General features: G+C 40.3%; 1 protein-coding gene across 1 annotated transcript; it reads right to left on the minus strand.

The window, feature by feature from the left end:
* Nucleotides 1-2,757: 2,757 nt before the first annotated feature.
* crip2 (cysteine-rich protein 2) lies at nucleotides 2,758-26,803 on the minus strand. Its single transcript, XM_032547522.1, has 8 exons — nucleotides 26,648-26,803; nucleotides 11,698-11,792; nucleotides 6,946-7,003; nucleotides 6,590-6,712; nucleotides 4,713-4,781; nucleotides 4,485-4,579; nucleotides 3,321-3,378; nucleotides 2,758-3,115 (listed from the first exon to the last, which is right to left on the minus strand). The coding sequence occupies exons 1-8, from the start codon at nucleotides 26,688-26,690 to the stop codon at nucleotides 3,048-3,050; spliced, it is 609 nt and encodes a 202-aa protein (XP_032403413.1). The 5' UTR covers nucleotides 26,691-26,803; the 3' UTR covers nucleotides 2,758-3,047.
* Between the last annotated feature and the right edge of the window lie 57 nt (nucleotides 26,804-26,860).

A 26,860-nucleotide genomic window follows, 5' to 3' on the forward strand; every position in this document is an offset into this window, starting at 1 on the left:
CTTCAGCAAGGAATCAACTAGTGGCACTTTGATTTAGGGCACCTTTATATCCTCTATACTGAATTTGTTTTTATTATGTCTGAGATTTTTTTTTGTTGTGTTTGGGAGCTTGTGTGATGTGAGGAGTTAGCTGCAGGTCCAATCCAAGTTCAATTCATACATCAATCCAGTTTATTTGATGTGTGTGTAGGCGTGCATGCGGGTGTGTAGGTGTGTGTGTGTTAGAGACAGTTTCTGTGTGACAATTTGAACTTTTTTTCTGCTGTTTAAATGGTTTTATAATTTCCGGGCCAGAAATGACCCATAAAACAATCCTTGTGCCCAAGTGGTGTACAGCCCACAAGGAAACATAAACAAAGTATCACTTTTTCTAATGATGGGGTCAATTTAGGAAAAGTCATAAAATTTCAAGTTGGAAAAAGATGGTTTAGGGTATTTTTTCTACAGCTAAACATGCTAGTGGGTCACTTTTGACCTGCAAGACAACACAAGGGTTAACAGGTGATGCAAAAGTGAAACTGTGGAGCAAAGTCATTCTTGTTTTGGTCAGCCACCACGTATAGAAATGAAGCAACAACGATGGCGTCTAGTCGTTTCTAATACCTTTTGCTTCCTTTAGGAAATGAGGCACTGACAGATGAGGTTTTGTCATGAAGGCAGGCATACATTATCTATTCTTCACTGCAGGATGGTTCTGTTTTAACGAGCAACAGACAATAGAGCCATCCCACATGGGTCCAGGCAGAAGTCTGCATTCTGGGCTAAATGAGAAGAATGCAGTCATGCTTTGTTTTGGGGCGTCACGTGAAAACAGGCCACAGTCCAGACCTGCTGCTTCAAATTTAATGTTGACGACAAAAAGAAAGAAGAAAGAAAGAAGAAACCTGCAGCAAGTTTAGTGTTCGTTTATTGCAGTTTATGAAAAGAACAAAAAAAACACATCAGAATTAGTCAAACGTCTTTCATAACACAGAAACGGAGCTTCTGAAATAAAACACGATAAAATAAAAATAAAAACACAAAGGCCGTTGCCCAGTGAGTGTCTATGAAGCCACTACGATGCACAACAAACAGTGACGATCATACATTAATACTAAAATGCACATTCTTACAGAATGACTTGTCCGTACGTTTACAAGCTAAGCTAACATGTTGGCTAAAGGCAAAAAAAAAAAAACCCAAAAAACTTAAAATGGCGCATCATATCCTGGAAAACAGCAGGGTAACTTTTTCTTCAAAAGAATAAAAAAAATCTTGATCATTAAAGATTTTGTACAGCAGGCATTGCTTTCTTTAATCATTTTCATGTGTTCTTCCGTACGGAAGCTAGTAGTACAATGGCAGAAATTTAAAGGACTTCAGTTAAAGCAATAAATACCCACAGCCCGACCTCCTCCGAACTTCACCCACATCATAACTTAGGAAAATAAAAACCCCAAACGTTTACATGTAGCAGATGGGGGGGGAGAGAATGTTCACCATGTTGAGCTTACAAGTTTGCAGAACTTGTAAGTTTGAAAAGAATCAAACTGCTAGCTTATGCTATAACCACAAACTTCAATCGCGTTTTTATCTGACAAACCAACCCCCAAGGTATGCTAAAAAGAAAATGTTTCATGGTTTTGAAACTTTTATCTTACAAATCACCAGAAGAATTTGGTGCATTCGTAGTGAGGCCCTTGAACTTTAATGCAACTAAATAAAATCCAAGTCAACTAAGCACCTTTTATAGGTTACTTATAAAACACAACTCAAAAGAACAACATTGTTCTGGGGGAGGTGAAACAATAAATATATGCCACATATTTTTTCAATTTGTAGAACCTGCTCAAAACCACAGCTCTTCTCATTTCAATTTACTATTATTCACAACAATAACCCCTGTGGTTGTAACGCAGTCAGGAACTGTATTCTGAACTTCATTTCTTCTCTCTTTTTTTTTCATTATTCTCACATGTGAAATTCAAATCAAACTTATGTTTTAGAGCACATGTAAGGGTCACGTTCGTAATGCTTTTCCCCACCTTTTCATAATGTGCTCAAACTTCTTCCCTCTCGTAGCAGCAACGTTGTCACACAGCCAAACTACGAATATGGCGTTTGTGAAATAAGAGAATTATTGGCACGGCGCTCCATTCCTCAAGACCATCTGTGCGTGCAAACAGCCTCCGAGGTTCAATTTCTCCGTCTGTCGTCAGGCGGCAGTAAAGCAGCACCTGAGAATCCCTGGCGGTCAGATTTTTATTTCCTCGCATATATCCTTAAATAACCCGGAGGACAGATTCGATTAAGTTTTGCGGGGTGAAATATGCGAGACGGAGAGACCTGAAGTCTCCTGTTGTGAAACCGCATTACAGTGTGAACGTGGCAACAGCTTTAGCTTTTGTGAAGAAAAAGAAAAAAAAGCACACTGAAAGCAACATAAACTTTTAGTTTCTAGTGCAAATATCTTAGTACACTTTAAATAAGGCACAACTAACCTGTTAGTAACTTTTCAGAAAGACAGAGGAGCTTGTTTTAAGTAAATAATTCGCTAATATTGATAAAATTCACTAGCAGATCTTTTCACTATAACAAGACATTTTTTCATATGTTATAAATGAAATAATTTGCAAGTGGAACTAGTATTTTTTAAAATCAATATTATGAAATTATTTACTTAAAATAAGCTTGTATATCTTGCTGAAAAGCTACTTGTAAATGAGCTTTGTCTTATTTCAAATGTACTAAGATACATCCACTAGAAACTAGACAAAATATCCTTCGTCAGAGTTTTCTTTTAATGTGCATTTTATGAGGTACTTTGACGTGTCTGTGCTCCTTTCTGCATTCGAGTTCAGTTAATTTTCCTCCGTGCTGCTTTATCTGATCCTGGGAACGGCAGAAGAGCTGGGAAAGGGAGTCGCAGCCGATCGACAGTTGCCTCAGGTATGAACAAACGAATAGAGAGGAGGGGAGAAAACAAAATTCAGCACATAATACTGTGGGTGTTGGTCAGTGTAATGTAGAGAAGAGGAGGGTGAGGCTGAGGGGGGGGGACAAAAGGTTCAAGGCTGGGTCACTGCACTGGGCTCCTTGTCATAGATGTAGCTGCCCACGCCGCCAGTGTTGACGCCTGGAGAGACCAAAAAGGGAGAACAGCGGGAGAACAGTCAGGAGGGCAGCAGAGAGGAGGAGGGGGAAAAACAAGGTAAAACATCAGCAGGACGGGTCGCTGCACAGTCACAGTGGGAAAGGCTTTTTTTAGAAACACTTGTGTGACATTCTCTTTCAAGTGTCAGTTGGAGATTCGTGGGTCGACAGCGCCCCCTAGCGGTTACCTTTGGGTCCAAAGAGGACGGCGTAGCAGGGTTTGTGGCAGTAGGGCTGGCCGTCATGCTGGAGGGGAGGAGGAGACGACGACAATTAGTTTGACAAAGTTACTCTGAAATGGAATGAAATAATAATAATAATAAAAATTTAAAAAAAACTCTCACAGCTACAGATTAACGTAACATATACATGGACAAAAATCAGACTACAGCTGATTTGTACTGCCTCTACAAAATGGCAGTAAAAATCTTCTGGGGGATAAAATCTTGACCTTTGTAGATTATATTTCTTTTATTAGAGAGCTTTTAAATTAAACCATCTACGAGACAGAAGATGATTTCAGACGTAATAAAAGACTCGAAGAAGTCTGCCATTGGGAATATGAAGTGACCTTTTCAATTAATTCCTCCTCAGAATAGCTCATAATGTTAGCTTGGAGGTGGAAAAGGTGGGGATTTGTGCCGTCAATATTTCCAATACGCTACTACCTTACTTGATTGTGGTCACTTATGTTGTTAGTTTTTTGGCAAGTATTGCTTATCTTTTAAAAACCACTGTCCAGTGTAATTTTATTTTTCCTGATAAAAATATACACTCGCAAAAAACACACAGCTGGGTATTAATGTTCGGGCGTCCATTGTGGGATTTTATATAATTTTTGTTTTTTTTTAGAACAACATTGAAAAACTGCTAAATACGCTTTGTTTATGTTTGGGTTGATGACATCACAAAGAAAAAAAACAGCATACCGGTACTTTACTTTGAAATAATCTTTTAATTTCACCAACATGTTTCCTCTGACTAAAATAAATGTTAACATTTTAAGACATTACATCAGTGTGATGGAGAATCTGCATGGGAAGGGTGATGGCAAGAAGGACTAGGGGAGACAAGCAAAAAGCATCAGATTAAAGATCTTTCAATTTATTATTGAGGAGGGTATAAATAATTGTCAATACAGGATTAAATTTTTTTTTATGTAGAAAATTGTTTATTATCTTATGTCTGATTTTCTACCAGAAACAAACTTCTCAGTTTGAGAATGTGCATTTTTACATCTAAATCTGCTCTAAGTCAGTGATGTTTTATGAATGACGGTTTTAATTTAATATTTCTAACAGTCCTGTATTAGGCTGCACAGTAAGAACCCAAAACCTAATGTGAGTTGTCACCTCTGCGTGGCTGCCAGGAGCCAGAGTCTTGCTGCACCTCTCACAGCGCAGACAGGGCCGGTGCCAGTCCTTCCCCAGGGAGGTCACCTTCTCAGCTAAAGGGACGGAAACCAGACACATATTTCATACATCTGTGAGACGCCTCGTTACGCGCTTTGCACACGTCCGCGCCGCTTCCTGTAACGTTCTTTGCGATTCTGGGTTGCAGGAGGTGTTTCAACGACTCACCAAAGTACACCTTCTTGCTGCATCGGGGACAAAGGTTGGCCTCGCCGGAGAAAGTGGTAATGCTGCCAGCTGCAGAAAATAATCAAATAAAAATGACCCCTAGAGGTAAGTCTCTAAAGAACCAATGTAAAAAACAAAAATGAATGAAAACTGATGAATGAGTATTAGTCTGGCCCTGCTAGGTATGAACTCCACTGGGGCAATAATGAAAGAACAGGAAAGAAATGTTACGTTTTTATGGATTTCAAGGGAAGCTTATATAAAACACCCAAATATTGCCAAGTTCAGACACTTAACTCATTGTTTCCTATCCGAGTGTGAGATGACAAGAGATGTGACCTAATTAAACGGAAGCTTCCATGTTTTGCACACAAACATGAGGCTCAGTAGACCAACGGATCCGAAACATGAAGTATTCACACTCAGAACCTCGCCACATTTTCTCATGCTACATTTTATTTGATAGCTAAACACAAATTAGAGCTTAATTGCAAAACATGGAAGAACAATTAGAAATGATTTTCAAAAATGTTCACATCTAAAAAATAATAATAAAAACCAAAAAAAGTGTAACACATTTGTATTTACCCCCCCTTTATCCTGATGCCCCCTAAGTTCTGTGCAGCCAGTTACGTGCTGCGTCTAATTTACTAATTAGGTGCCCAATTAAACATCTAAATTTCCAAATAGGTGCCTTCGAGGGCATCTAATTACATAAAACATAAAATCCCCCTGTGTGTTATTTAATCTCTGCATAAATCCAGCTGTTCTTTGTTAGAGAGGATTAGTGAACAAACAGCGCCATGCAGACAAGGAACACAGCAGACAGGAGGAAGTTATGGAGACGTCTGAAGCGGGGTTAGGTCACAAAGCGACATCTCAAGCTTGGAACATCTATCAGAACTTTGTTCAATCCAAAGTCGGAGACGGAAATGACATCCTAAAACTCCGGGAATCTGGCAGGCTGCGCCAATGGCGGCTTTAATAAGGGCAGCAGCTGATGGGGCCAAATACCGATGCACGCCACACTTTTTAGATTTCGATATTTAAAACATTTTGAAAACTATCTTTGATTTTCACTTCACAGCTTCACAGCTACATGTTGCTTGTTTATCGCATATTATCAAGTTGGGGTGAAGCAATTAATCAGATGAATCAATTATCGAAATGATTGTCAACTAATTTAGTAACTGATTAATTGAAGAGAGAACAATATGCTCAGAGCAGTAATTAAGCCAAAGCTGTCCAAAAAAAACATACATTTTGTTTTTAAGATTAAAAAAAACCAACTTGTAAACATGTTCTACCTAGAACTCCTCAAATGGCAGTTTTAGTTCCACCTGGTTCAAATTATATATATGTATTAAAAAAATCTATTAAGCACCTTTTCCAACTAATCAGTTGATCCAATAAATAATCAACAAATCAGCACTATACCGTATTAATGTTAATACAATACATAAGGTCAAGACCCATTAACATGTTGCTAGAATCTTTGTCTTTTAGCCGCAGGTGCATATTTGCTGCAAATGATGAATATTGCCTGCTGCTATCCCATTTTGTGCAATAAAATGTTGATTTTCTTATTTAAAAAAAAGAAACTCACTTCTTTGGTTATTTGCATCTTTGAATGTATTTCCAATATTGCATAAAAACTGATTCAATTGGTAAGTTAAAAATCTACAGACTACGGCGATTTTTAAAAAATCAGGTCAATCATCGTAAAAAAAAAAAAAAAGAGGGAATGATCGATTACTCAAATAATCATTAGTTGCAGCCTTCATATCAAACTCCCAAACAAAGAGAACGTCAGATCATTTTCTCGCGTAGATTTTAAACCAACAGCAGAATTTTAATGAACACTTCATCTGAAATACCTTTTGATGGCGCCTTTGGCGCGTACACACGCTTCTCTTCAACTTTAGAGGCTGAATCCCCACCAGTGTTGTCGTTGGCTGGAGCATCGTACACATAAGAACCTGCTCCTCCAATGTTAACACCTCGAATAAGAAGATAAAAGAAGATTTAGAATTGCACAAATTTAGTTGATGTAATATCCATTTAATGAATTATCTGCATTAAAATGTTCCAGATTTTATTTTAGTATAACACGTACAGCTGTAAGGAGCCAAATATAGAGAGTTACATGCATCTAATCAGCCGAGAAACCCTGCATAAATAAATCAAATGGGGTTTTAATAATGTAACGGTGTGAGAGGGGAATGCAGTTCACCTTTTGGCCCAAAGAGGGCAGCATAGCATGGTTTGTGGCAGTAGGGCCTTCCATCGTGCTGCAGGGAGAGAGAACATATCATTGTTAGCAGGAGAAAACCCCCAAACTGATCCACTTGAGTACATAAAACACACCCATCTGATGCAGAAAGGAAGCTGCACATGATGTGTGTGTGAAGTCATAATGTTCACACACTTTCCCGGTGTTAAAAATGTTGACGATGGAGGAACAGGTCCAAAAATGGAGCTTTATTAATTTTTTTTATCCTTCTGCCACCTAATGATGAAGTCATTGTCACAGGGAGCTTTAACCCAAAAATAACGAGCGCTACTGTATCCAGGGAACCGGTCTCTGTTGATGAATTCACACATACACACACTTCAATGGGAGCTTTGTGTCTGCACATGTGTGACAGACATCGTGTTTCCACTCCCAAGGAAAAAGGGGGAGGAAAAAAAAAAATCCAAATTGTGACATAAAAGGTCTTGAATCCGATGCACACTGGGAATGTGTCAGCCACCGAAGGAACATGTGATGGGCGAAGAGGATGGGGGGTGAGGGGCCACCGGTCTGTGTGCAGGTTCCGATGCCCATAGATGAGAAAAATCACTAAGCAGGAGGCGCGACCTGCAGGGTGATGAGTGGAAAACCAGACACTGCTCACTTTGCCCTGGCCACCTGAGCTCTTTTTTTTTTTTTCTTTTCTCTCCCTTGGAGGACAGCGAAGAAGAAAGAAAAGGTTGCTCTCTGACTTTAATAATGCATCACCCGTGACAGGATCAGCTGTTGTTAAAGCCGCCACACTCTCCCTCTCGCCCTCGTGTTCGGCTTTTATGAGACTCGCAAAGGTACGGAGTCGGACGCCTACTCTGACGTCTTTCTCAGGATCCGACTGTACGGACAAGATGCGAAGTGAACTCAAAAATGGATTCGCCACTGAAAGAAAAGCCCACTCTCTTCCCAGCAGTCAAACCTCCCACACTGTCACACACACTTAAGATTTGCTTCAACCCTGTGCTCTGATTTCTGAACCACTGCTCACCTTTCAGCTGGTAAATAATCTCTGAAGGTTTAGCTGCTTTACTTTTTATTTTTTGCGGACAAATTCCCTGTCATCCGTTTCTGGGTGAGTTATTACTTAATAAGACCTCTATTTATTAAGTCAAAGTTCATGTTTCTTCTAGGATTTCCGTTGTGTTTGAGCCTGAAGAACCCTGGAGTCAGCAGCAGTTCAGGAACGACCCGTCGCTGCAGGTTACGTAAAAGAACAGGACCATATTTCCTTCCTGTATTGTCTGAGTTTAATCATTTTAGATGGCTGAAAATAAGAGCAGTGTGATAGAAAGAGTTTACATTTGAGGCACAGTTAGCTGAGCCTTCTGAAAACGTTGTGACACATTGAACTTTTCCAGTTTCTCACATTACAACCAGAAACATCAACGTATTTCATCAGGATTTTATGTAATGGAACAATAATGTCCGTGATAAATGAAAGAACGTCCATAGCATGAGCCTACCGAAACACTTTTTTCACATTAGGGTGGACGTTTTGTTTCACTAATTAGATGCCTTCTGTGGAATATAATTGGTTATTTAGGTGCCTTGTTAGTAAATTAGTTCAGTGCAGCCAATCTTAACTGACCTAAAACAAGAGAAATACATTTGTTCAGACAGATATTTATTATCTTTAAAAATGCGGTTTCAACTGTAAATAACGCTTTCTAAATTTAGGCTTTTAATCAAACGTTAGATTACACTTTAATATTAAACTGTGCAGTTTGAATATCAGGCACTTTCAAGGGTTTTTATACAGAAATCAAGCACTTTCCAAACCTCATACACCTAATAGAAATTCAATACTCTTCTAGGTTTTCGAGCACTCATACGAACCCTGTACATTGGAAACGGCAAAAAAAAATATAAATAAATAAAATTAAATAAAACATTTCTAGGTTTTTGCGGTTGGAGAAACTGATTTGGCTCGACTCATTCTGTCCCTGATCATTCTGACCTTTTGATGAGCAGTTCATGAGTGTACCGCCATCATGTGTGTGACCCGTACAGGCAGCTTCAGAGCATCATCAAGGCCCATTAGGCTCAAGTGATGACTGCCGACCCCGTAAGTGATGCAGCTGACCTTAAAGCAGCTAAAAGAGCCAGTGCTCATCAGCAGAGTGCCGAAAGCTTGCAAATGTAGATGAGAAGTAGACCTTTAAGTCGCTGCAGTTGAAAACAACTGGTAGCTTTTATTCCATTTGCAAGAAAATGAACGTATCTGAACATACGAGTGTCTCGCTTTGACCGGATTTGAAGCTGTTAAAGATTAAATCAAACATTTTAAACCAGCACACGCGCTAATTCGTGACCACTAGGATTTATAGACGTTAACTGAGTCCAGATGGTTCTGATGTTCCAGCGGTGTTGCGTTAAAAAAAAAGACCAAAAAACAAAAACAAAAACACCTCTGAATGTGCTGGAACAAATAAAGGCCATGCTCTTTCAGGGTCAACTATGGAGACTTGTCACGTCGCATGTTGGAGGTCGCCTCGGGGGGGAAACTGCTGCCCTCGTTTAGCCCACAGACGTCAGGCCGCTCTGGGCCGCATCCTGTCCTCCTTTTAAAGCGGCAGTCCTCGTCCTTCTGGGGTTCATAACCTTCCACATACCGCGCCTGAGACGATAACAAACAGCACTCCCGGACAATCCCTTTAAACGTTTCTTTCCAGAAGAAACGTCACCCGGCCTCGAGTTTCCATGACGACGGCCGGGCAGAGATTCGTTTCCCTGTTAAAGTAAGAGTCATGGCGTGGGGAGGGACTTGGATGCCCTCCACGGAGCGAAGGATGGCGGGAAGAGCGAGCGAGGGCCTCAGAAAGAGATTATGTGCGACTACTGTACTGTAATCAGGCAGAGATTAAACAGCAGACAAGCATCCTCTGGGGTCTGCGGGGGGAAACTGCTTTTGTGTCCAAAGAGGTTGAGATCACATCCTCTTTGACCAAAAGGAAGAAAAAAAAAAAGGCGGGAGATCAAGAAGAGTGTTTAAAAAGAAAAAGAAAAAACATAGTTGCCCGGGTCATGAATGGGTAAATCAAAAAGGATGAGATGAGAGAATCCTCAAAAGACAGAAGCGGACAGTGAGCAGTGCAGCGTCAGGGGAAACTGACTGAGATGTGATACTGCAGTCTGACTGTGCAAGCCAGAGAGGGAGGATCTGAAAACGGCTCATCCTGCAGGGCTAAAGGGAGTAAAACTTCCCATGAGGACCCAACATATCGACAGACACTACGAGACACACAAAACAGGCCCGGAAAACGGAAAGCAGAAACAAATATATCCGGTGACAGACGCACAAGGACTGTGACATATCAAGACTCAGAGAAAGAAAAATAACACTCCGATACGTCACAGGACCTTTTAAAAGAGACTACAGACTCTGGTGTTACACGACACTTCAGGTCCAAAAGGCCAAAATTGAGAGAATCTGTCTGTAAGTCTGATAATCACCAAGCAACAATCGATTCTGGCTCTTAGAAGTTACAATAGCAACGAATGGACTGCAGGAATACTAAAGTCCTAAAAGTTGCAGACCTTTGACTACTGTCCCATGTCGTCTCGTTTACGGTAGTACTGGTGGATGTTTTGACGCTGGTGAAAAAAGAAGACAAAATAAACTGGTCAGCCTCGACAAAAAAAACTTTCTGAAACACCGACGTCTTCCCAAAAAAGTAATCAAATAACTCAATGCTTACTACAAGGTTCAGGGCCACAGAAACGTAGAAAACAGGAGAAACATTTCGCAGATGTTTTGTCAGCACCCGGTCGACTGGAACAAGCTAGCTAGCTGCAGCCAGCTAGTAACATCTGCTACATCTTGAACATTTCAGTAAATGTTCAAGATGTCAAATGTTCATGAGGAAGCTCTGAACAACGTTTCAGTGGTGCACCAAACGTGTAAAATATCCTAAAGTTCTTTTTCCATTGATGACATCACTGGTTTTACTGTCCTAGTTTTGAATTATTCACGAATCTTATTAATGTAAAGTGTCTTTGTCATGATTTTAATCATTTCTTTTTAGTGGACTATATTGTACTGGATCAAATCGGATGCACTTGGCATCCATTGTAAATGAAGGTTCTAGGTTTTTCAAGAAATCTGCAGCTTGTGCATGTTTGTAAAAAAAAAAAAAAAAAAAAACTACCGTTCTTTAGCTTTTAGTTATAGTTGAGGTTTTGCACTGTTGTTTTATTTTTTTTATTTTGACCTTAATCACTCTTTTATCTGGTCATATTGTCATGTGTTATTGTCGTTTATATTTTGGTAAAGTTAACTGTGTGTTCTTGCTCTACTTTGTGCAGCACTTTGGTCAACAATCATTTTGAAAGTATAATAATATAAAAAAACAAAAGGCTGACTTGACTTCAAGAAGTCAGAGTAGGATTCTCTAGCAAAAAAAACGATTTGTAATGTCAATGGCATTTTCCTGGTAAAATAAAAAATAAAAACATTCATGAATAATGGTTGAAACAAATGAGCTCATAAAGCAAAAACAGCTCCTTTCTCCGACACAATGTCTATACGGCAATTGAAACAAATTTGAAGAAAAAACTAATATTTTATGTTTTCATGGAGAGAGAAAAAAAACATACATTCAGGACTGGTAAAGCTTCAAACGCAGCCAAGTGATTCCACACAGAAGTGTTTTTTTTTTTTTCTTTCTCTGAGCTCTTTCGCAGTTTGATCCCACTGACCTCTGCGTGGCCTCCTGCGGTCAGAAGCTTGTTGCAGCGGTCACATTTGAGGCACAGTTTGTGCCAGTCCTTCCCAAGCGATGACACCTTCTCAGCTGCAAATCAAAGACAAAAGACAGAAGGAAGTGGGATCAATGCAAACATTCACATCAAGAAACATCTGTGCAGATTACTGTGAATAATCCCGCCCTCCCCCTCTGCCCCTTTATCAATTGTGCACGTTTGTATCACAGAGCGCCCTTCAATCAAGTCACTGCAGGGAGGAGTGACGTCCCCCATTGCTTCACTATCTACAATAATGATTGGTTTGTGCTGTGTTGTCTCTGGCCTCGATAGGGATGCTGTCATCACGCCAAACAGAGGGATTGTTTTCTTGGAGGCGGGAACAGTGGGGATGCCTGTGTACAACACAGGATACGGCGATGATGTCATAGCCGGGTTAACGGACAGCGGCGTTAACCCGCCCAGTTGAAACAGCGGGGGGGATCCATATCTAACCCAGATTCTTTGAATAATCTATTTAAAAAAACCACAACAACAACAACAAAAAAACACACTCCCTTCCCCCACTCTGATGCACACGACCCCCCGAAACCCATTTCAGTCCACTTCTCCTGCCGTCGTCCGTCCAGACAGGCGAGGGACCCAAAATGTACACTTTAACACAACAAATCACCACTGCCTCCAAACAATGGGCCCCAAGGAGTCGTCCCGGCAGCGGAGGAAACACCTTCTCTTATCAAGGAACAGCAAAAATAGCCGGAAACTTCGGCCCGTTTCCTACATGCCCCAGCTCAGAAAACACACAAACATGTGCGCACGCAGCCAGCTTATATGCAGACATTAAGGCATTCCTCTTGTTCCTCCACACTGCGACATAGCTTCATGTTATAGTATATATTTATGGAAAGGTTTAAAAAAAATATATATACTGTGTCTGCAAGCGAAAGATGGAAAAAGAGAAGAGCCTTAGTGGGAATGTACTGAAAAAGAAAAGATATAAATACCATAGATGCACAAATCAGATTTGTGTTTGATTTTAGATCTTGATTTCTTTTTACAGCCTCGACCTGCCTACACAAACTTCAGCACCTTTTCTTTAAAAAGGAATATTTAAATGCAGTTGAAAGTATTTCTTTCAAACTTTCTTGATTTGAGTTCAGTTATGTGGATCAGGAGCAGGGGGGACGTCACACTGTGTTTGTACGAGACAAAAACAGGATTTTGCTTGTTTAAAACAACCCATAATTATTACAGACCTGACATATTGAAATTACTTCAATAGCAAGTAACATCCAGGATGTTATATTAGAACTCTAAGGTTTACAAGACACTGCCTGCATTTCCAAATCTAGCATTTTCTATAGGTTTTCTATTTAAATAGCTTCTTGCATCTCTGCACTCGCTCTGCACTAAGTTTGAAACATTTCACTGATACCCAAAATAGCTAACTTTGAGTCTTCCTCCCTCAGTAATAACTTCCACACTGCAGAGTTTTGTGGTTAATGCAATCTGGTATTATTTAAGAAGGGTATGTTCGCTGCTTGGAAAAAGATTGTAATTTTGAGTTCCCAATCATATAGTCATTATTCAGTACAAAGTGAGCTGAAAAATATTAAACTCCAAATATTGCCTGGTGCATTTCTAACACAAAAAATATATGTTAGCGTTGAAAGCTGTCATTTTCTAAAGAAGTAATTTCTGTAAAAAATAAACTTATGAAAACTGTGTCTGGGCATTAGATCAATTGCCACATGACTTCACTAAAACTTTTATTTAAAACAAAAAATCAAAGTTATTCTATCAAAAATGAATAAAACCCCCAAATAGCCACACGCAACACTTCTTGATTGTAGAAAATTGGCAGGTTTATAGACTATGTCTCCTCTGACCGACTCTCAATGACTTCTTTGTAAACCTGATTAAATCAACTTCCCTCTTTGGGTAATCAAGTTAAATTTGATTTGATATAAATTACAAAGGAATCACATTAAATTATCTAGTGGAAAAAATTCCCTCAGGATTGATTCGAGAGATGAGATTACTCTGTTCTGTCTCCAGTTGCACTCTCCTAACTCTGTCAATTACGACAAATGGATCACAATAAGACCTGGGGAAAAACTCACACTCTGCGTGGAAGTGGGGTCTTGGAAAAAGACCAAGCGCTGGACAACTTCTTAAGTCCAGCAATTTACACAATAAATTGCAGCATGAATCATTTTTATTACTTAAATCAGAGAGAAAATATATTTCAAGCTACAGAAAAGAATCTGCCTTTCGACAGTTTTTCAAAGCAGATAAATAATGTCAAACCACACTTTTCTGGCACAAATATAGTCCTCGGCGCCAGTAAATGGAAACGCACCACCATATTTAGATTTTTAAGGTCATCTTTAACAGAAAACAGATCAGATATTATTCACAACCTAAAAAAAAAGAAAAAGATGGGGCGAGAACAGGTCCTCTACACAGAAAACAGAGGTGAGCACCAGGTGCGCTGTTGAAAAGCTGTTTACCCCAGGATCATGAAACTGCTGAAATTGGGGGTTCAAGGGAAGAAACCAACACATGACTGAGAGAAAAACCAAAACACAGTTCATGCAATAACATGAGGTGACTGCAGGTGTTGTTTGTGAGCATAAAGATTCTTAGGTAAGAATTCTCTGTAGCTTTTACATCTTGTTATGCAAAAAAGCAAACTTGTCTACAGCTACCTAGGTGTAAGAATAACATGTTGACAACTGCATTGGTGAGGTGAACGAGTAAAGAAACAGACTGATTATGCACAAAAAATGAGACTTTTAGCTGCTTCCATTCACTGCCACCATACTTTAACACATCCTCAGCAACAATGCTGACCAGAATCTTAAAATAAATTTCTCAGTTTATCTGAGAGCTGCATGAATTTTCTTTTTAAATATTTTTATCAAATTGTCATTCACCACCGTTACCGACAGATATTTGTCTTTGCACATTTGTACATTAACAATTTTGGACAGAAAAATTAACATCCCATAACGTCTGTGCAACACAGTAATTAGTTCCCTTTTCGCTCAAAAAACGTAAAAACAGGATGTGTTCAGTTTCTTTTCAAAGCAGATTGGCATCATTTCCTCTCATGTCTGAGGTCACCATATGACCTCTCAAATGTTGACAGAATGGCGCAGAAACAGCGTACTGGAAAACTGCCTGCCTGTCCTCTGGGAAATCTTTCTGTCAATGACTCATTCACAAAAACGGACAGAGAGATTTAAAAGTCAGAGGATGAATGGAAACACACTTCAGGGGGACTACCGCTTGTTCTCTGCGGATGTCCACTGTTTAAAAGCTCCCACTTTGAAAAAGACGTTAATGTAACAAGAAGGGTGAGCTCATCTGGCGTATTAAGTGCAAGAAAAGGGAGGGTAGGGGGGCTGGCCTAGATAAACTGAGTCACTATCTGCCCTCATCAACCTTTATTCAGTCCAAACTAATGCACCAAGAAACAAAATGCGTTACATAACAATAAACAATCACGATATCCTAAAATAGTGAACACGTGGGAACAAATGATGCAAACGAAAATGCTGCAGCGCATCGTCCCGCCTACATGAGGGTAAAAGCCCCCACCGGTTTAAAACAAACAGGCTCCGGCTCAAAAGGGGGAGACACTTGACAGAAACTCGCGTTGGCAATGTCAACATTGAAGAGGACGTGCCAGATCCTGTCTGCTCTCTATCCAAAGCCCACCAAAAAGGGGGATTCCTGGGCATGTTGATGTAAACAAAGGGAAAAAAATCCCAGCTGAAAGGTTCTCATGCATCTTACCTGACCTACGCTGACAAGAGCCATGGGGAAATGAATAATTTTCAGTGAACTGGGCTTCTCTTTATTGTCCTGTTTCCTTGTAAATGACATGCATCTCTCCTATTGGATGTTCTGCAAGGATTTTGCAGCTGGACAGATTAAATGCGGAAAACTAACTAGAGATATTTAAATGGTCCATAATTTGGGGTGCAAGCATGTAAAGGCCTTCATTTGTGGAAAGGGTTTCATGTGAGATATGATTGCTGCCGAGGCGTTTAGAGGCTCTTCGGATTTGACAGAGTGTTTGTGTTTATGTAATTGAGAGCCGGTGCCTTCAAAAACGAGAATGTCAGCGCTGACTTTAAATCCCGACAAACAGAGCATGGTCCCTGCAGTAACGCTGAGCTGGACAGAGGTCGACGGCAGAGGTCGATGGATACCTGCACCACTGAAAGCTCTTTAACTTAATTTCTTCATTTGAGCTCTTCGGGATGTTCAGGAGTCTCTGACTGCATTGGCCTTAATCACAGAGACAAGCTGCTTCCGACTCTCACTTACCAACGCAACTATTACAGCATCGTGCAAATGTATTCACACCCCTTCAACTTTTCCTCATTATGTCATGTTACAAGCACAAACTCTTTTTTAGAAGAATTTTATGTGAGACCAAAACAAAATAGTGTATAACTTGAGATAGTAAGGAGAATTATATTAGTTTATTTATACAAATTAAAATCTAAAAAAGAAAAAAAAAAAGTGGTATTTGCATTCACTGCAAAAACACAAGATCTCACCAAGTATTTTTGGTCTAGTTTTTAGTGCAAATATGTTAGTACACTAGAAATAAGACAAACCTAAAATTGATTAAAAAGATATTGATCAAACCAAAAACTACAAGTTTCACTGCTATTTTATTTCACTTATGGGAAAATGTCTTGCTATAAGCAAAATAATCTGCTTGTGGAACTAGTACGTTTTTGTCATTATAAAACATTGACAAAAAAAACAAAAAAAAACCTCCTATATCTTGCTGAAAATGTATTTGTAAGATTTTTGCACTAGAAACTGGACAAAAATACTTGTTAAGATTTGGTTATTTGTTGGCAGCGTTTAGCCTTTTTTTACTCTGATGTCTCTACATAAATTAATCCAGACCATGGAACACACCAGAGAGATAAGGAATAAAGTTATAGTGACATTCAAAGCAGACCCTTCACATGGTGATACACAATGGCGGCGGGATGATGCTGTGGGATGTTTCTTTTCCAGGAAAGACAGGGAAGCTGCTCAGAACTAATGGGGAAACAGGGGGTGTAAGTGGGAGAAAACCTGTTAGATGATGGAAAAGATTTGAGAGTGGTGAAAGGTTAAATTTCCAACTGACTGGTCTCTAAATATAATCAGAAGTACAAAATCAAAGCATATTTTTGTGGTAGAATGGCCTAGTCAAAGTTCAGATCTAAGGGGGAATGGAAATGCAAGCCACATGCTTTTTCTTTTTAACATTTTTGAAAACTATGATTAGCCACGACTTTGTGGGGGCCTATCACATAAAATCCTAAAAAAAACACATGGAGGTTGATGGATCCGTTAAATATGCAGAGCAAAAAACAGAGCAATAAAAAATACCAACTGCATTAAAAACATTAAGCCAAACCCCGAGAGCAGAAAAGACTTCTACTGTATAAGAAAAAAAATTAAATAACACGACTAGCTTGATCTGTAATGAAATGCAAATAAACGAGGCGGCGTTCTTCACAACAAAAGAAAGCATCTGCATGTCGCTGTAAGCCCTACATAATATAATTTCACAAAACGTTATTTCTGGTAAACTGTAGTCAAATGATTTTAACTAAGGAGAATAAAAAGGTCCATTCAACATCAAATAGATTTAGCATTAGCGAGCATGAATTACTCGTGATTGGGTTTGAGGTCGTTGGAGCATCCATGCCGTTGACGTCACAAAGAGCCTCCTGGAGGTTCTAATTTAATTCTCCCCGTTCGCTTCGGTTGTGAGATGCACTTTTAGTCTAGACTGCCCTCAGACCGGGTTTTCCATAAAGGCAGCAGCTTGGGAACAGACCTGCAACAAATGGTCCACAAACACAGCATAATTGGACAGAGCATTAGGAAACGGAGCACTAACGAGCAGCCTTCTGATGGGAAACATTAAGCCGCATTTCTCCCAATGACTTAATTACCTTTCCCTGATTGTCAGCAGTGACACAGCAGCTGTGCCAAAGCTGCCGGTGGACTCGGTTTTTTTTTTTTTGGGCTGGGGGGGGGAGAAATTGTCCTCATTTTTCTCACGAGTGATCAACAAGAACGGAGCGCTGAGCAGAATTTACACAGCCGAATTCACAGCATTTAAAAAAACGACAGGAAGCTGCGTCGGTAGGTCTGGGTTTGGAAATCTAATGTGTGTGTTTACTTATCACTCAATAATTCGATCAGGGTGTAACAGGCGGAATTGTAATTTGCTTGACAAGGAAGAGGACAACAGGGTTTTCTGATCAGGAGCTGGTTTCTATAAGAGAAAAATCTGATCATCGTTTGGATTCATCAGATAGTAATAACAAGCTACAGTCAGCCATGATGGTTCTGGTGTGACAAACTTAAGGATTCACCTAATGCTTCACCCTGAGTTTTGTGCTGTCCTTTTGCAGCCTGAACTAACTTGGACCCATGTGTTCTGCCTTTTCTGCAATAAACCCAACCACACAGCCGTCCCTTCATCTTCTTCTTTACCCTCTTCGTCCAACTAGACACAGCTGTGTCCACACGGGTGTTTGTGATTTCAGCGTGATAACCGTGGCTCCACACACCTGAGGAACAGACTGGAGGCCAATCAGCTTGTGTCCCGGGAGAAACAACAACAACTAACCAAAGGGAAAAACTAAGCACCCTGTGTTTTCCTGTCTCCATCCGTGTTCCACTCTCTGGAGGAAAAACACCCTCAAGCACTTCTGACCTTTTCCTTCACATAAGCACAATGGGCATTCATGCACCAAAGGAAAGTTCTCAATAGATAAATATGCTGTGAATTTGGTTCGTGTTTTTTTTTTATTGTCTGCTCATTACAAAACATTCGAGATGCAAACTCGATATAAAGTTGTACAGAGCATTCAAGGGTGAACATTCTTAGATTAATTACGAAGATGATGAGGCTCAAAAATAACAAAAAACAAAAGAACTACGGACACACAGACTAAGTCTGTCTATTTATAAATACAGGTTTCCTTCTTGTTTTACAGTAGAATCATTTTCCAGACTCAAATTCCCAGAATTCTCCATTCTTTATACACATTTTAAAGTTTATAAAAATGTAAAAACAACAATAACAACAAATGTATGGCAAATGCTAAAGTAAACAGGCTTTAGATACAGAACCTATAAAAACCAAAAGGAAGAAAAGGAAAGCAAGAAACCCAAGGAAGGACACAAGAAAGGGAAGAAGAACGGAAGTAAGCAAGGACTAAACAGAAAGAAAAGCACAAGGAAAGAAGGAAGGACACAAGGAAAGCAGAGCAAAACTGAGAAACAAAAAGAAAATGGTGGATACCAGGAAGAAAGGAAAATATAAGAAAAGAAATATGAGAGAATAGATAAACATAAGGAAGAAAATAAGTAGGACATAATGAACAACCTGAAATGAGGATCTTCCTGTCTTTCCTTATTTCCTAAAGAAAGATGGAAAGACAAAGTGAAAAGGGAAAAAGAAAGGACAACAGGAAGGCAAAAAATACATGAAGAAGGAAGAAAGGAAGGATAGACATGAATAGGAAAGGGAGCAATGTGCAGGAACCCTATAAAAAAAAGCTTTGGCCACACTTGATGCAGATTAACAGGGTTTAACAACATATTCTGCTCCTTCTTAATGGGTTCCCTGTGATCGGGGCGGGGGGGGCTTTACCAACACTGACAGACCAAAGGAAGTTTATCTTAACTTCATAATAACTTTCAAATGAATATTGTATATCGAATGGCCAGAGGGCAAATGCAGCCTTTAAAACAAAACATACATATAAACTCAAGGTCGGAGCTACAGGACCAAGGACTGTTTGGAAAACTACATTTCTTGCCCATTGCATTTCAATTTTCTCTATAAAACTCAATGTCTGAGGTTTCACTAAGGACATTGGAACAAACACCACCTTCTACCAACATCCTCACATTGTTTTACTGAGCTGCGGTTGAGAGCTGGATCTCAGTGTGGAACTCCAGCAGAAAACAGGGCCCTGCAGAGGATAGTGAGGGGATCTGAGTAGGTCATTTTTGTAACCTTACCCTGTGTTTAAGATCTGTTTAAGATAATATCATGATCACAATGTCCTATTGTTATTTATTTTAGGAGGAGAAAACATCCATTAACTCACAGAAAAGTATGCACAAAGTCATAATTTTCTTTTTTAAATATATTTTTAAAAATCTAGTAGATGGAGATTGAAGAGTAAAGCACCAACAAGAACACTAATTAAAAACAATTACATAAAAAAACAATAGAGAGACATTGTAGCTTAATATAATTTATGAAGATGTTATTACATTAGATTAACTTTAAAAATGAATTCTGGGAAATTTATCCTGTAAATCCCCCTCAGTTTTATTTTTAGTGTGGCAGCAGTTTTGGGATGTTGCTAAATCTGGTAAAAGTAACATCGGGCTGACCCTGATGGCAGCGTTAACCAACAGAATTGATTTATTTATGGTCGGTACACGCTCGTAGCTCCCTGAGCGGCTCACAGTGACTGTTCAGGGTGGCTGTTCTTTTGTTTCACAGTTACTAAAAACATCTTTTTGGATCCAGCTCACTCCCTGTGGCTGATGCAACCTCATAGCAAAACCAGCTCTGGAGGTCGTCCATTGCCTCAGACGAGGCGAGGTTTCCTCTCCGGGCTCACACCCCGTCGCCCCTCCCTTTGTGTACAAGCGAGGCCGACCTTGTGAGTCCCGCTGGCTGATGTAAATGGACTGCAGTTAACGTGCATCCTGCCTGCGCCGACCAGCAGACCCGCGGGCGAAGCAGCCACTCGACCATCCATCTCTCTTTGACTTGTTTCCCCCAAAAGCTGCTTTCCCTGCACCGAATCTCTTCTCCAAGGAAAAAGGGACACAGTGTCCAAGCTGCGTGCCGTTCAGAAAGATCTAGTGCTTCACCAAACAGGAAGCGGAGTCGTTTCTATGACTTTGCATTGTGCACCAGTTTGCTTTAATTTGATAATGAGTCCCTAAAGGGAAGACATCGCATAAGAGTCCTATAAAGTGCAGACGGCTTTAAGTGAGTCTTGAGGCCTAACTGCATGGACTGCATGTCTGTGTGGCAGGATGGTGCAGAGAAGAAGCCCCAGAGTCTAACAGGTGAAGTTCTAATTCAGTGGAAATTTGTTTGTCTGTTTCCACTTTTATTACAATTAAATCAGGTTCTACACTTAGATCACTAAAAATATTGTATGAGATGCATACAATTTTCATCATCTGAATCATGTCCAAACCAAGTGCATGCACCATTTACACAGATTTAAATCTGGAAAACCTCAAAAGTCATCAATTTGGGAATGTGGTGTGTTCCCAAATTGATCTTTCCATTGGATCGATTGGATGCTTTGTTGTCATATCTGCAAAACGGACTCCAGCTATTTCTCTTTACAGTCATCAATAACCCAAAAACCACAAACACGACCCCAAATCTTATCAAGCACCTCAAAGCATGCAATGCATGTAGGAGACATGAATAATGATACTAGTCTGATATCTGATTTCACTTCTTTTCCAGCTCCTTCTAGCTGATTACAAACACAGATGTTTGCAGATATTGTTTCCCCCAAGTCATTTGTGCAACAGATTTTACTTTGGTAAGCTGTTTTTCATCGTGATACCTCACTTAAATGCAACAATAAAGTTGCAGCTTTGTCTAAGCTGTATGCTAACTGGACTAAAAGAAACATGAAATAGAAGGAGTACACACAAAAACTGTATTTTGTTTTTAAAAGATATTAAAAAAAACTGCATAAAAATGTTCTATCCAGGATGTGTCCTGCTAGAGATGGGGACCGACACCCCTACCAAACCTTGCTGGGATAAGACGATGGATGATTCGTGCCAGCTGGCTGTGTGGAAATTATGCCAAAGAAAACTTTTTCTTTCCCACCATCACAAATGTAAACATATGACGTTTGTGAAACTCTACTGGGAGTTTAACTGGAATTGTGTGCATAGTCTTGTCACAATAATCAATAAATTAATGAATCGCATGATAAATTAAAACAAGCTCAATAATTTCCATTGGCATGGTTTATTGTTTTCCTGTTTTCTTCTCTTTCTACCAAAAACTGAATGATAAAGTCTTCAGTTTGGTGTTTTGGTTTCAACTAGCCCTTTTTGTGCAAGACAGTTCTGTTGTTTTATTTACTTATCTTTGATATTTAATATGTCTCCCACTTCCAGTGTTTAATGTTCATTACAATTTAAAGTTAATTGCTTTTTGAAAATGTGTTCTTGCATTATTTTGCCATTATCATGACATTAGTTGATAATGGTCTCAAAACAACATTATCGGTTATTGCAGTAATTTCTTTATTTATCGTCCAGCTAAATTTGTTATTGTGACAGGTCTATGTGTGCATTAAAACCCAGATTGGGCTTTTCAGTAGCCAACACTCCAATGAAAGAAATGCCACTCTCTGTATATGTTCTAACCTTGAGAAATTTTACAGTTTAAGATTAAGTGCCACTCTGAAATAGTAGGCGTACTAATATTTGTGCCAACCTCTCCTTTCATTCCACTTCAAAACAGGGAGAATACACTGTGCATTAGGATGAACAACCGACTGTGCTCCGCTACTCTGTTGCGTAACAAGTCAAACCGCAGCAATGGTTGTACCTGTGTGCAAAGCAGTGGTAAAAGATGAGCCGTCAGCACCAAGCTTAATGTCATGTCCATTAGAGGATCATATTTGTGCCTCATAAAGGCAAAGAAAGAGGACCCTCGGTGACTGCCGCACAGGAGCTGGCGGGTTATGCAATTCCAAAAACGCAGGAGGAAAAAACCTCAAGAAAAGATGTTACATAACCGACAAAGCACATTCACCCAGCCCGCTGGGCAGCCAAGTGGAAAACAGGGTGCTCTAGCATTGACAAAAAAGTGGGGTGGGATAAATACTTATCCCACCCCAAGGCGTATTGTGCGGGATAAAAGTGGGAATAAAAGGGAAGAGGAGTGTGGGAAACGGACCGCTGGCCTTTCGTCCCCTCGTTCTGGTTAGACCGAGGGGACGAAGGTACTCGGGCTCTCTGGAAAGAGAACCGTGCGCAGAGACAGAAAGAGCCCTGTGTGAATAGAGATGTCGCCTCTCATTAGAATGCATGAAGCACTCAGGGAGTCTCCGCTTAAAGAAAGGCAAAACCATCTCACCCTGCTTCCCCCATTCCGTGCAGTTAGAGCGGAAAGGAAAGTGAAGGAGGAATTACAGGTCCTGGGCCGCCACCAAGAGACTGAGAGGAGTCGGTGGATAAAAGAGAGAAAGAAGAAGCTCACACAGGAGCTCCATTAGTTCCCATTAAGTCCTCGTTTATTCAGTTAGCGGCAAAAAGATGCATTGGCCCTGTTTGTCGTGCAAACGATACAGATCAGCTGAATTCAGGCTTGGACTCCATCACATGGCCTGAATTCCCACTGAGCCTGGCTACATGTCTGCCTAGAGTCCCCCCAGTGTATTATTACAAGCATTTCTGTCCCCATCCAGATGCGAGGCCACAATGTGGACATGTGGAATTCAACCAACCATACCCATACAATCCCCTGAGACCTACGCATTCTTTCAATACCAACTCTGATGAGGGATTTCCTTTTTTTTTTTAAATTTTTATTCCTGACGTTTTTCTTTTGGGGTCCCTGAAAGCAAATCAGCATTTTAAGTTTCAGAAACTCCAGAAGTAGAGGTAACATTTTCCCCTTAAGTTGCAATTAAGCTAAAACGTCAGTGCCCAATAAAGCTTCAACGGAAAACCAGAGGAATTTCCATCCCAGCCGCGGCTCACCACTGCCCTTTGAAAAAGCATTTCTATTTAGAAAAGATGAAGAAAAAAAATATTTGGAGTTAAATAATGAATCTACTGTTGCTTAACCCCTATACAGAGGGAACCAGATGGAGAGCCAGGTGGGTTTTTACAGGCAAGTAGGAGCTTTTTAGAACACATCCCAAACCAACAACGCATGAAGAAAAAGGAGAGCTAAACAAGACAGGAAATAGACAATTTTCTCCACCAATGACACACTTTTGAGAACATTTGAAAAATTAAAGGCGTAGTCGTGGAGAGAAGAGAGTCTTTGTTTGGGAACTTCGGTGCATCATACTTGCTTTTTGCAGACAATGCGGTTCTGCTGGCATCCTCAGCCAGTGACCTTCAGCATGAAAGCATTTCAAAACTGAATATTAAGGAGCTGTGAGAGTAAACCTAAAGTTCTGATGAAAAAGAAAAAGATGGATTAGGAGGTCAGTCTCTGCGCTAGAGTTCAAGTTCCTTGCCATCTACCACAAATGACAGTGGAACGGATGAAGACAGCTGGGCTAAAATTCCTTCATAGGGAGATTGGACTTACCCTTTTAGATATGGTCAGGAACTCAACCATTACAGAGGAGGTATAGGTAAAGCCTTTAATCCTTCACATTGAAAGGAGTTATGATCTACAGTATATGAGATTCTGATAATGACCTCAAGACTGACAGCTTGCTCCATTAGCCAGGGGAGCTCTGACAAGAGCTGCTGCTCTTCCACATCGAAAGGAAAAATCTGGTCAAAAGAGCAAAGCTCTCGATTTTCCGATGCGTCAACAAGTCATTTGACAAAGGACCAAAAAACAAAGATCTAAAAATACTGGTATCGCTAAACCCCAAACATGACATATAGTTCATGACCAAAACAAACACACCCTGCATAAAAATGACTGAGATTAGCTTCCTTCATTGGTTGGCTTGGCTAAGCTTTAGAGATAAGGTGAATATCTTGATTATCGAAGGGGAGATCTCAAAGTCGAACCACTGCCCCTCCACATAGAAAGGAGTCAGTTGAAGAAAGAGCTGAGCCAAATAGCGAGAGTCTACATTTCTTAGAACCGTCCAATCTTCTCTAAGATTAATAAGAGATGGATCAAGTCCAAAAGAACTGGAAAGAAGAAGGTCAGAGATAAGCTAAGGACATCCAAGTAAAGTCACCACTCCTCCAGGGCAAAAGGAGTCATCTGAGATAGCTTAGGCCTCTGATCAAAAGATCTCCCTCTGGAGGTTTTCCGGCCACTTGAAACTCAGCATTTCTGGGGAGAAGTCTTCTATATCTTTGTAGACTTTTTACCTTCGAAGCACCACAACCTCATAAGGAGAACACAATGGACAGAGGGATTGATCATCACACTCACTCATGTCTGCCTTGTAACTTCTACATTCCTGCAGACTTGTTAATTCACCCCTGCTCAGAATTCCTCACCTCTTTCACGGGCAAAGTAATTGTAAGGAGTGTGTGTGTATGTGTGTGTGTGTGTGTAGGTAGCCCTGCTGAACTTATGTTACAGTATCTGACAGTCATTAGGCATGCTGTTATTGCTGCAGGTCAAATGTTACTCCCACCCTGACCTCTCCCATTCCTCCTTACGCATTTCACAGCCGCGCTCTATAATGACTGAAACGTTAATATTGTCATTAGCGCCTCCCTGCGCTCCTCCATGATCCCTTCATCATCTTCATCATTTGCTCCACCCAAGCAAGACACACCTCACACAAAAATAACTGACCCGGACCAAAGTGCGTTACATAAAGACAAATAACACACACCAACGGGGAACGGTGACTCACACGCTGCAGAGAATTAAGGCTATGCAGAGAAGTGAATACTCATATGTTTGAAATCTGTAAATAAATCTTATTTGTAGGGATATTATTCCATGCCAGTGATTCCCGGGACCCGGAGGATGAAGAGCAGCTGCGATGTGTGCTGGGGCCGCTTCTGTTACGTAACAGTCCTTCCATCCACTCACATAATTGCTTTTGACCCCCACTGATGAGCGCTGTGAATTGCGTAGAGCTGTGCTTTCTGTGTTTTTTCCCAACACAAACAGTGGATTATAAAAAAAATTCAACAGCACAAGCTTAAATTTGAAAAAATAAAAATAAAAATCTACAGAGGAGGATGCACACGAAGAGCAGAGGACGCAAATTACTGTTTATGTTGAGAATCTGAGCTCCTATAATCTAGGCACATCTCAAACTGTAAGCGTCTTTTCATAAAACAGAGCATATAAGTAGTAATCATCCTCGCTGTATGGAAGTATGAGTCAGAACTCTCGTCGTGTGGGTGTTTTGATTTCTCAGTTTTGTTTACAAGGATGAAAAAGATGTACATTTCCAGGTTTCCATCCCACTGACGCAGCGTGATGTTGCTACCATCTTGTGTGAGTGGACACTCTTAGCATATGGCTCTCTTGGCAGTAGGTCTCTGACAGCTATTCTCCAGAGCCAACCACCGAGCTTGGAGCTTTACCAAACACAACAAATTAAAAATGGCACAGATCAGACTCAGAGCGGGATAAATCCTTCATCTGATCTGCAGCAGACGGCACAAGCATCACAAATTTCCACACTGATCATCCCTTGATGACATAAAGAGGAGTCATTCAATGAAAAATGTGTTTGTTTACTTTCTTTTTGTTCATTAACCCCTTCAAATACACAGCTTTTGGGTTTCACAAAGTTTGTTCAAGTGAATCATTTACTTTTCCAGTGACTATGACCCCTAAAATTGGCTCAGTGAAAGGAATGTTGAGGACTTCTGTGAGGGATCCTTAGGGAAAACTAAGAAAAGTATTTCCAGCCAGTACAGTGATAATTTATCACAGCAGACAAATTTGACCAAATATGTAGGGGCATTGTGTGGAAGATTTGCTCACACTGTAAACTTTATTTTTTAAAAAGCAGTGTTACTTATAATGCATCTTCACAGCACAAACATAATTGTCACATTAAACAATCGACAACATCTACAAATAACACTGCATAAAACGAACGGACCCAAATGTTTACCGTTTAGAAATGTTTACGTTTAAATTGGCGACACCGTTATTATTAGTCAAACGTAATTTAAGCACACAAAACTCAACTCTACATGCATTACTCACCGAAATACACCGTCTTGTCGCACTTGGGACACTTTGAGGCCATGTTGGAGCTGTAGGAAAGACGGGGCTACTAGTTCTGTCTGTCCACCCGGGATTTCTCCTCTCCTCGTGCTCTGGTTCTGCCAAAACAGCAAGTGTCCCGCCGTCCACAGCAGCCAGAGCATCTATGCCTCATTTGCATATCCCCGCCCACTTCCAGCAAAAATCCCGCCC

The sequence above is a fragment of the Xiphophorus hellerii genome, chromosome 19 (assembly GCF_003331165.1).
Source record: "Xiphophorus hellerii strain 12219 chromosome 19, Xiphophorus_hellerii-4.1, whole genome shotgun sequence".
Classification (NCBI taxonomy): domain Eukaryota; kingdom Metazoa; phylum Chordata; class Actinopteri; order Cyprinodontiformes; family Poeciliidae; genus Xiphophorus; species Xiphophorus hellerii.

What these genes read in the sequence shown, in the direction of transcription:
- crip2 (XM_032547522.1), bottom strand. Translation starts at nt 26,690, where the DNA reads ATGGCCTCAAAGTGTCCCAAGTGCGACAAGACGGTGTATTTCG. An exon ending in CGACAAGACGGTGTATTTCG is followed by an intron (nt 11,793 to 26,647) that starts GTGAGTAATGCA and finishes TTTGATTTGCAG; the next exon opens with CTGAGAAGGTGTCATCGCTT. An exon ending in TGCCCTCTTTGGGCCAAAAG is followed by an intron (nt 6,713 to 6,945) that starts GTGAACTGCATT and finishes TTCTTATTCGAG; the next exon opens with GTGTTAACATTGGAGGAGCA.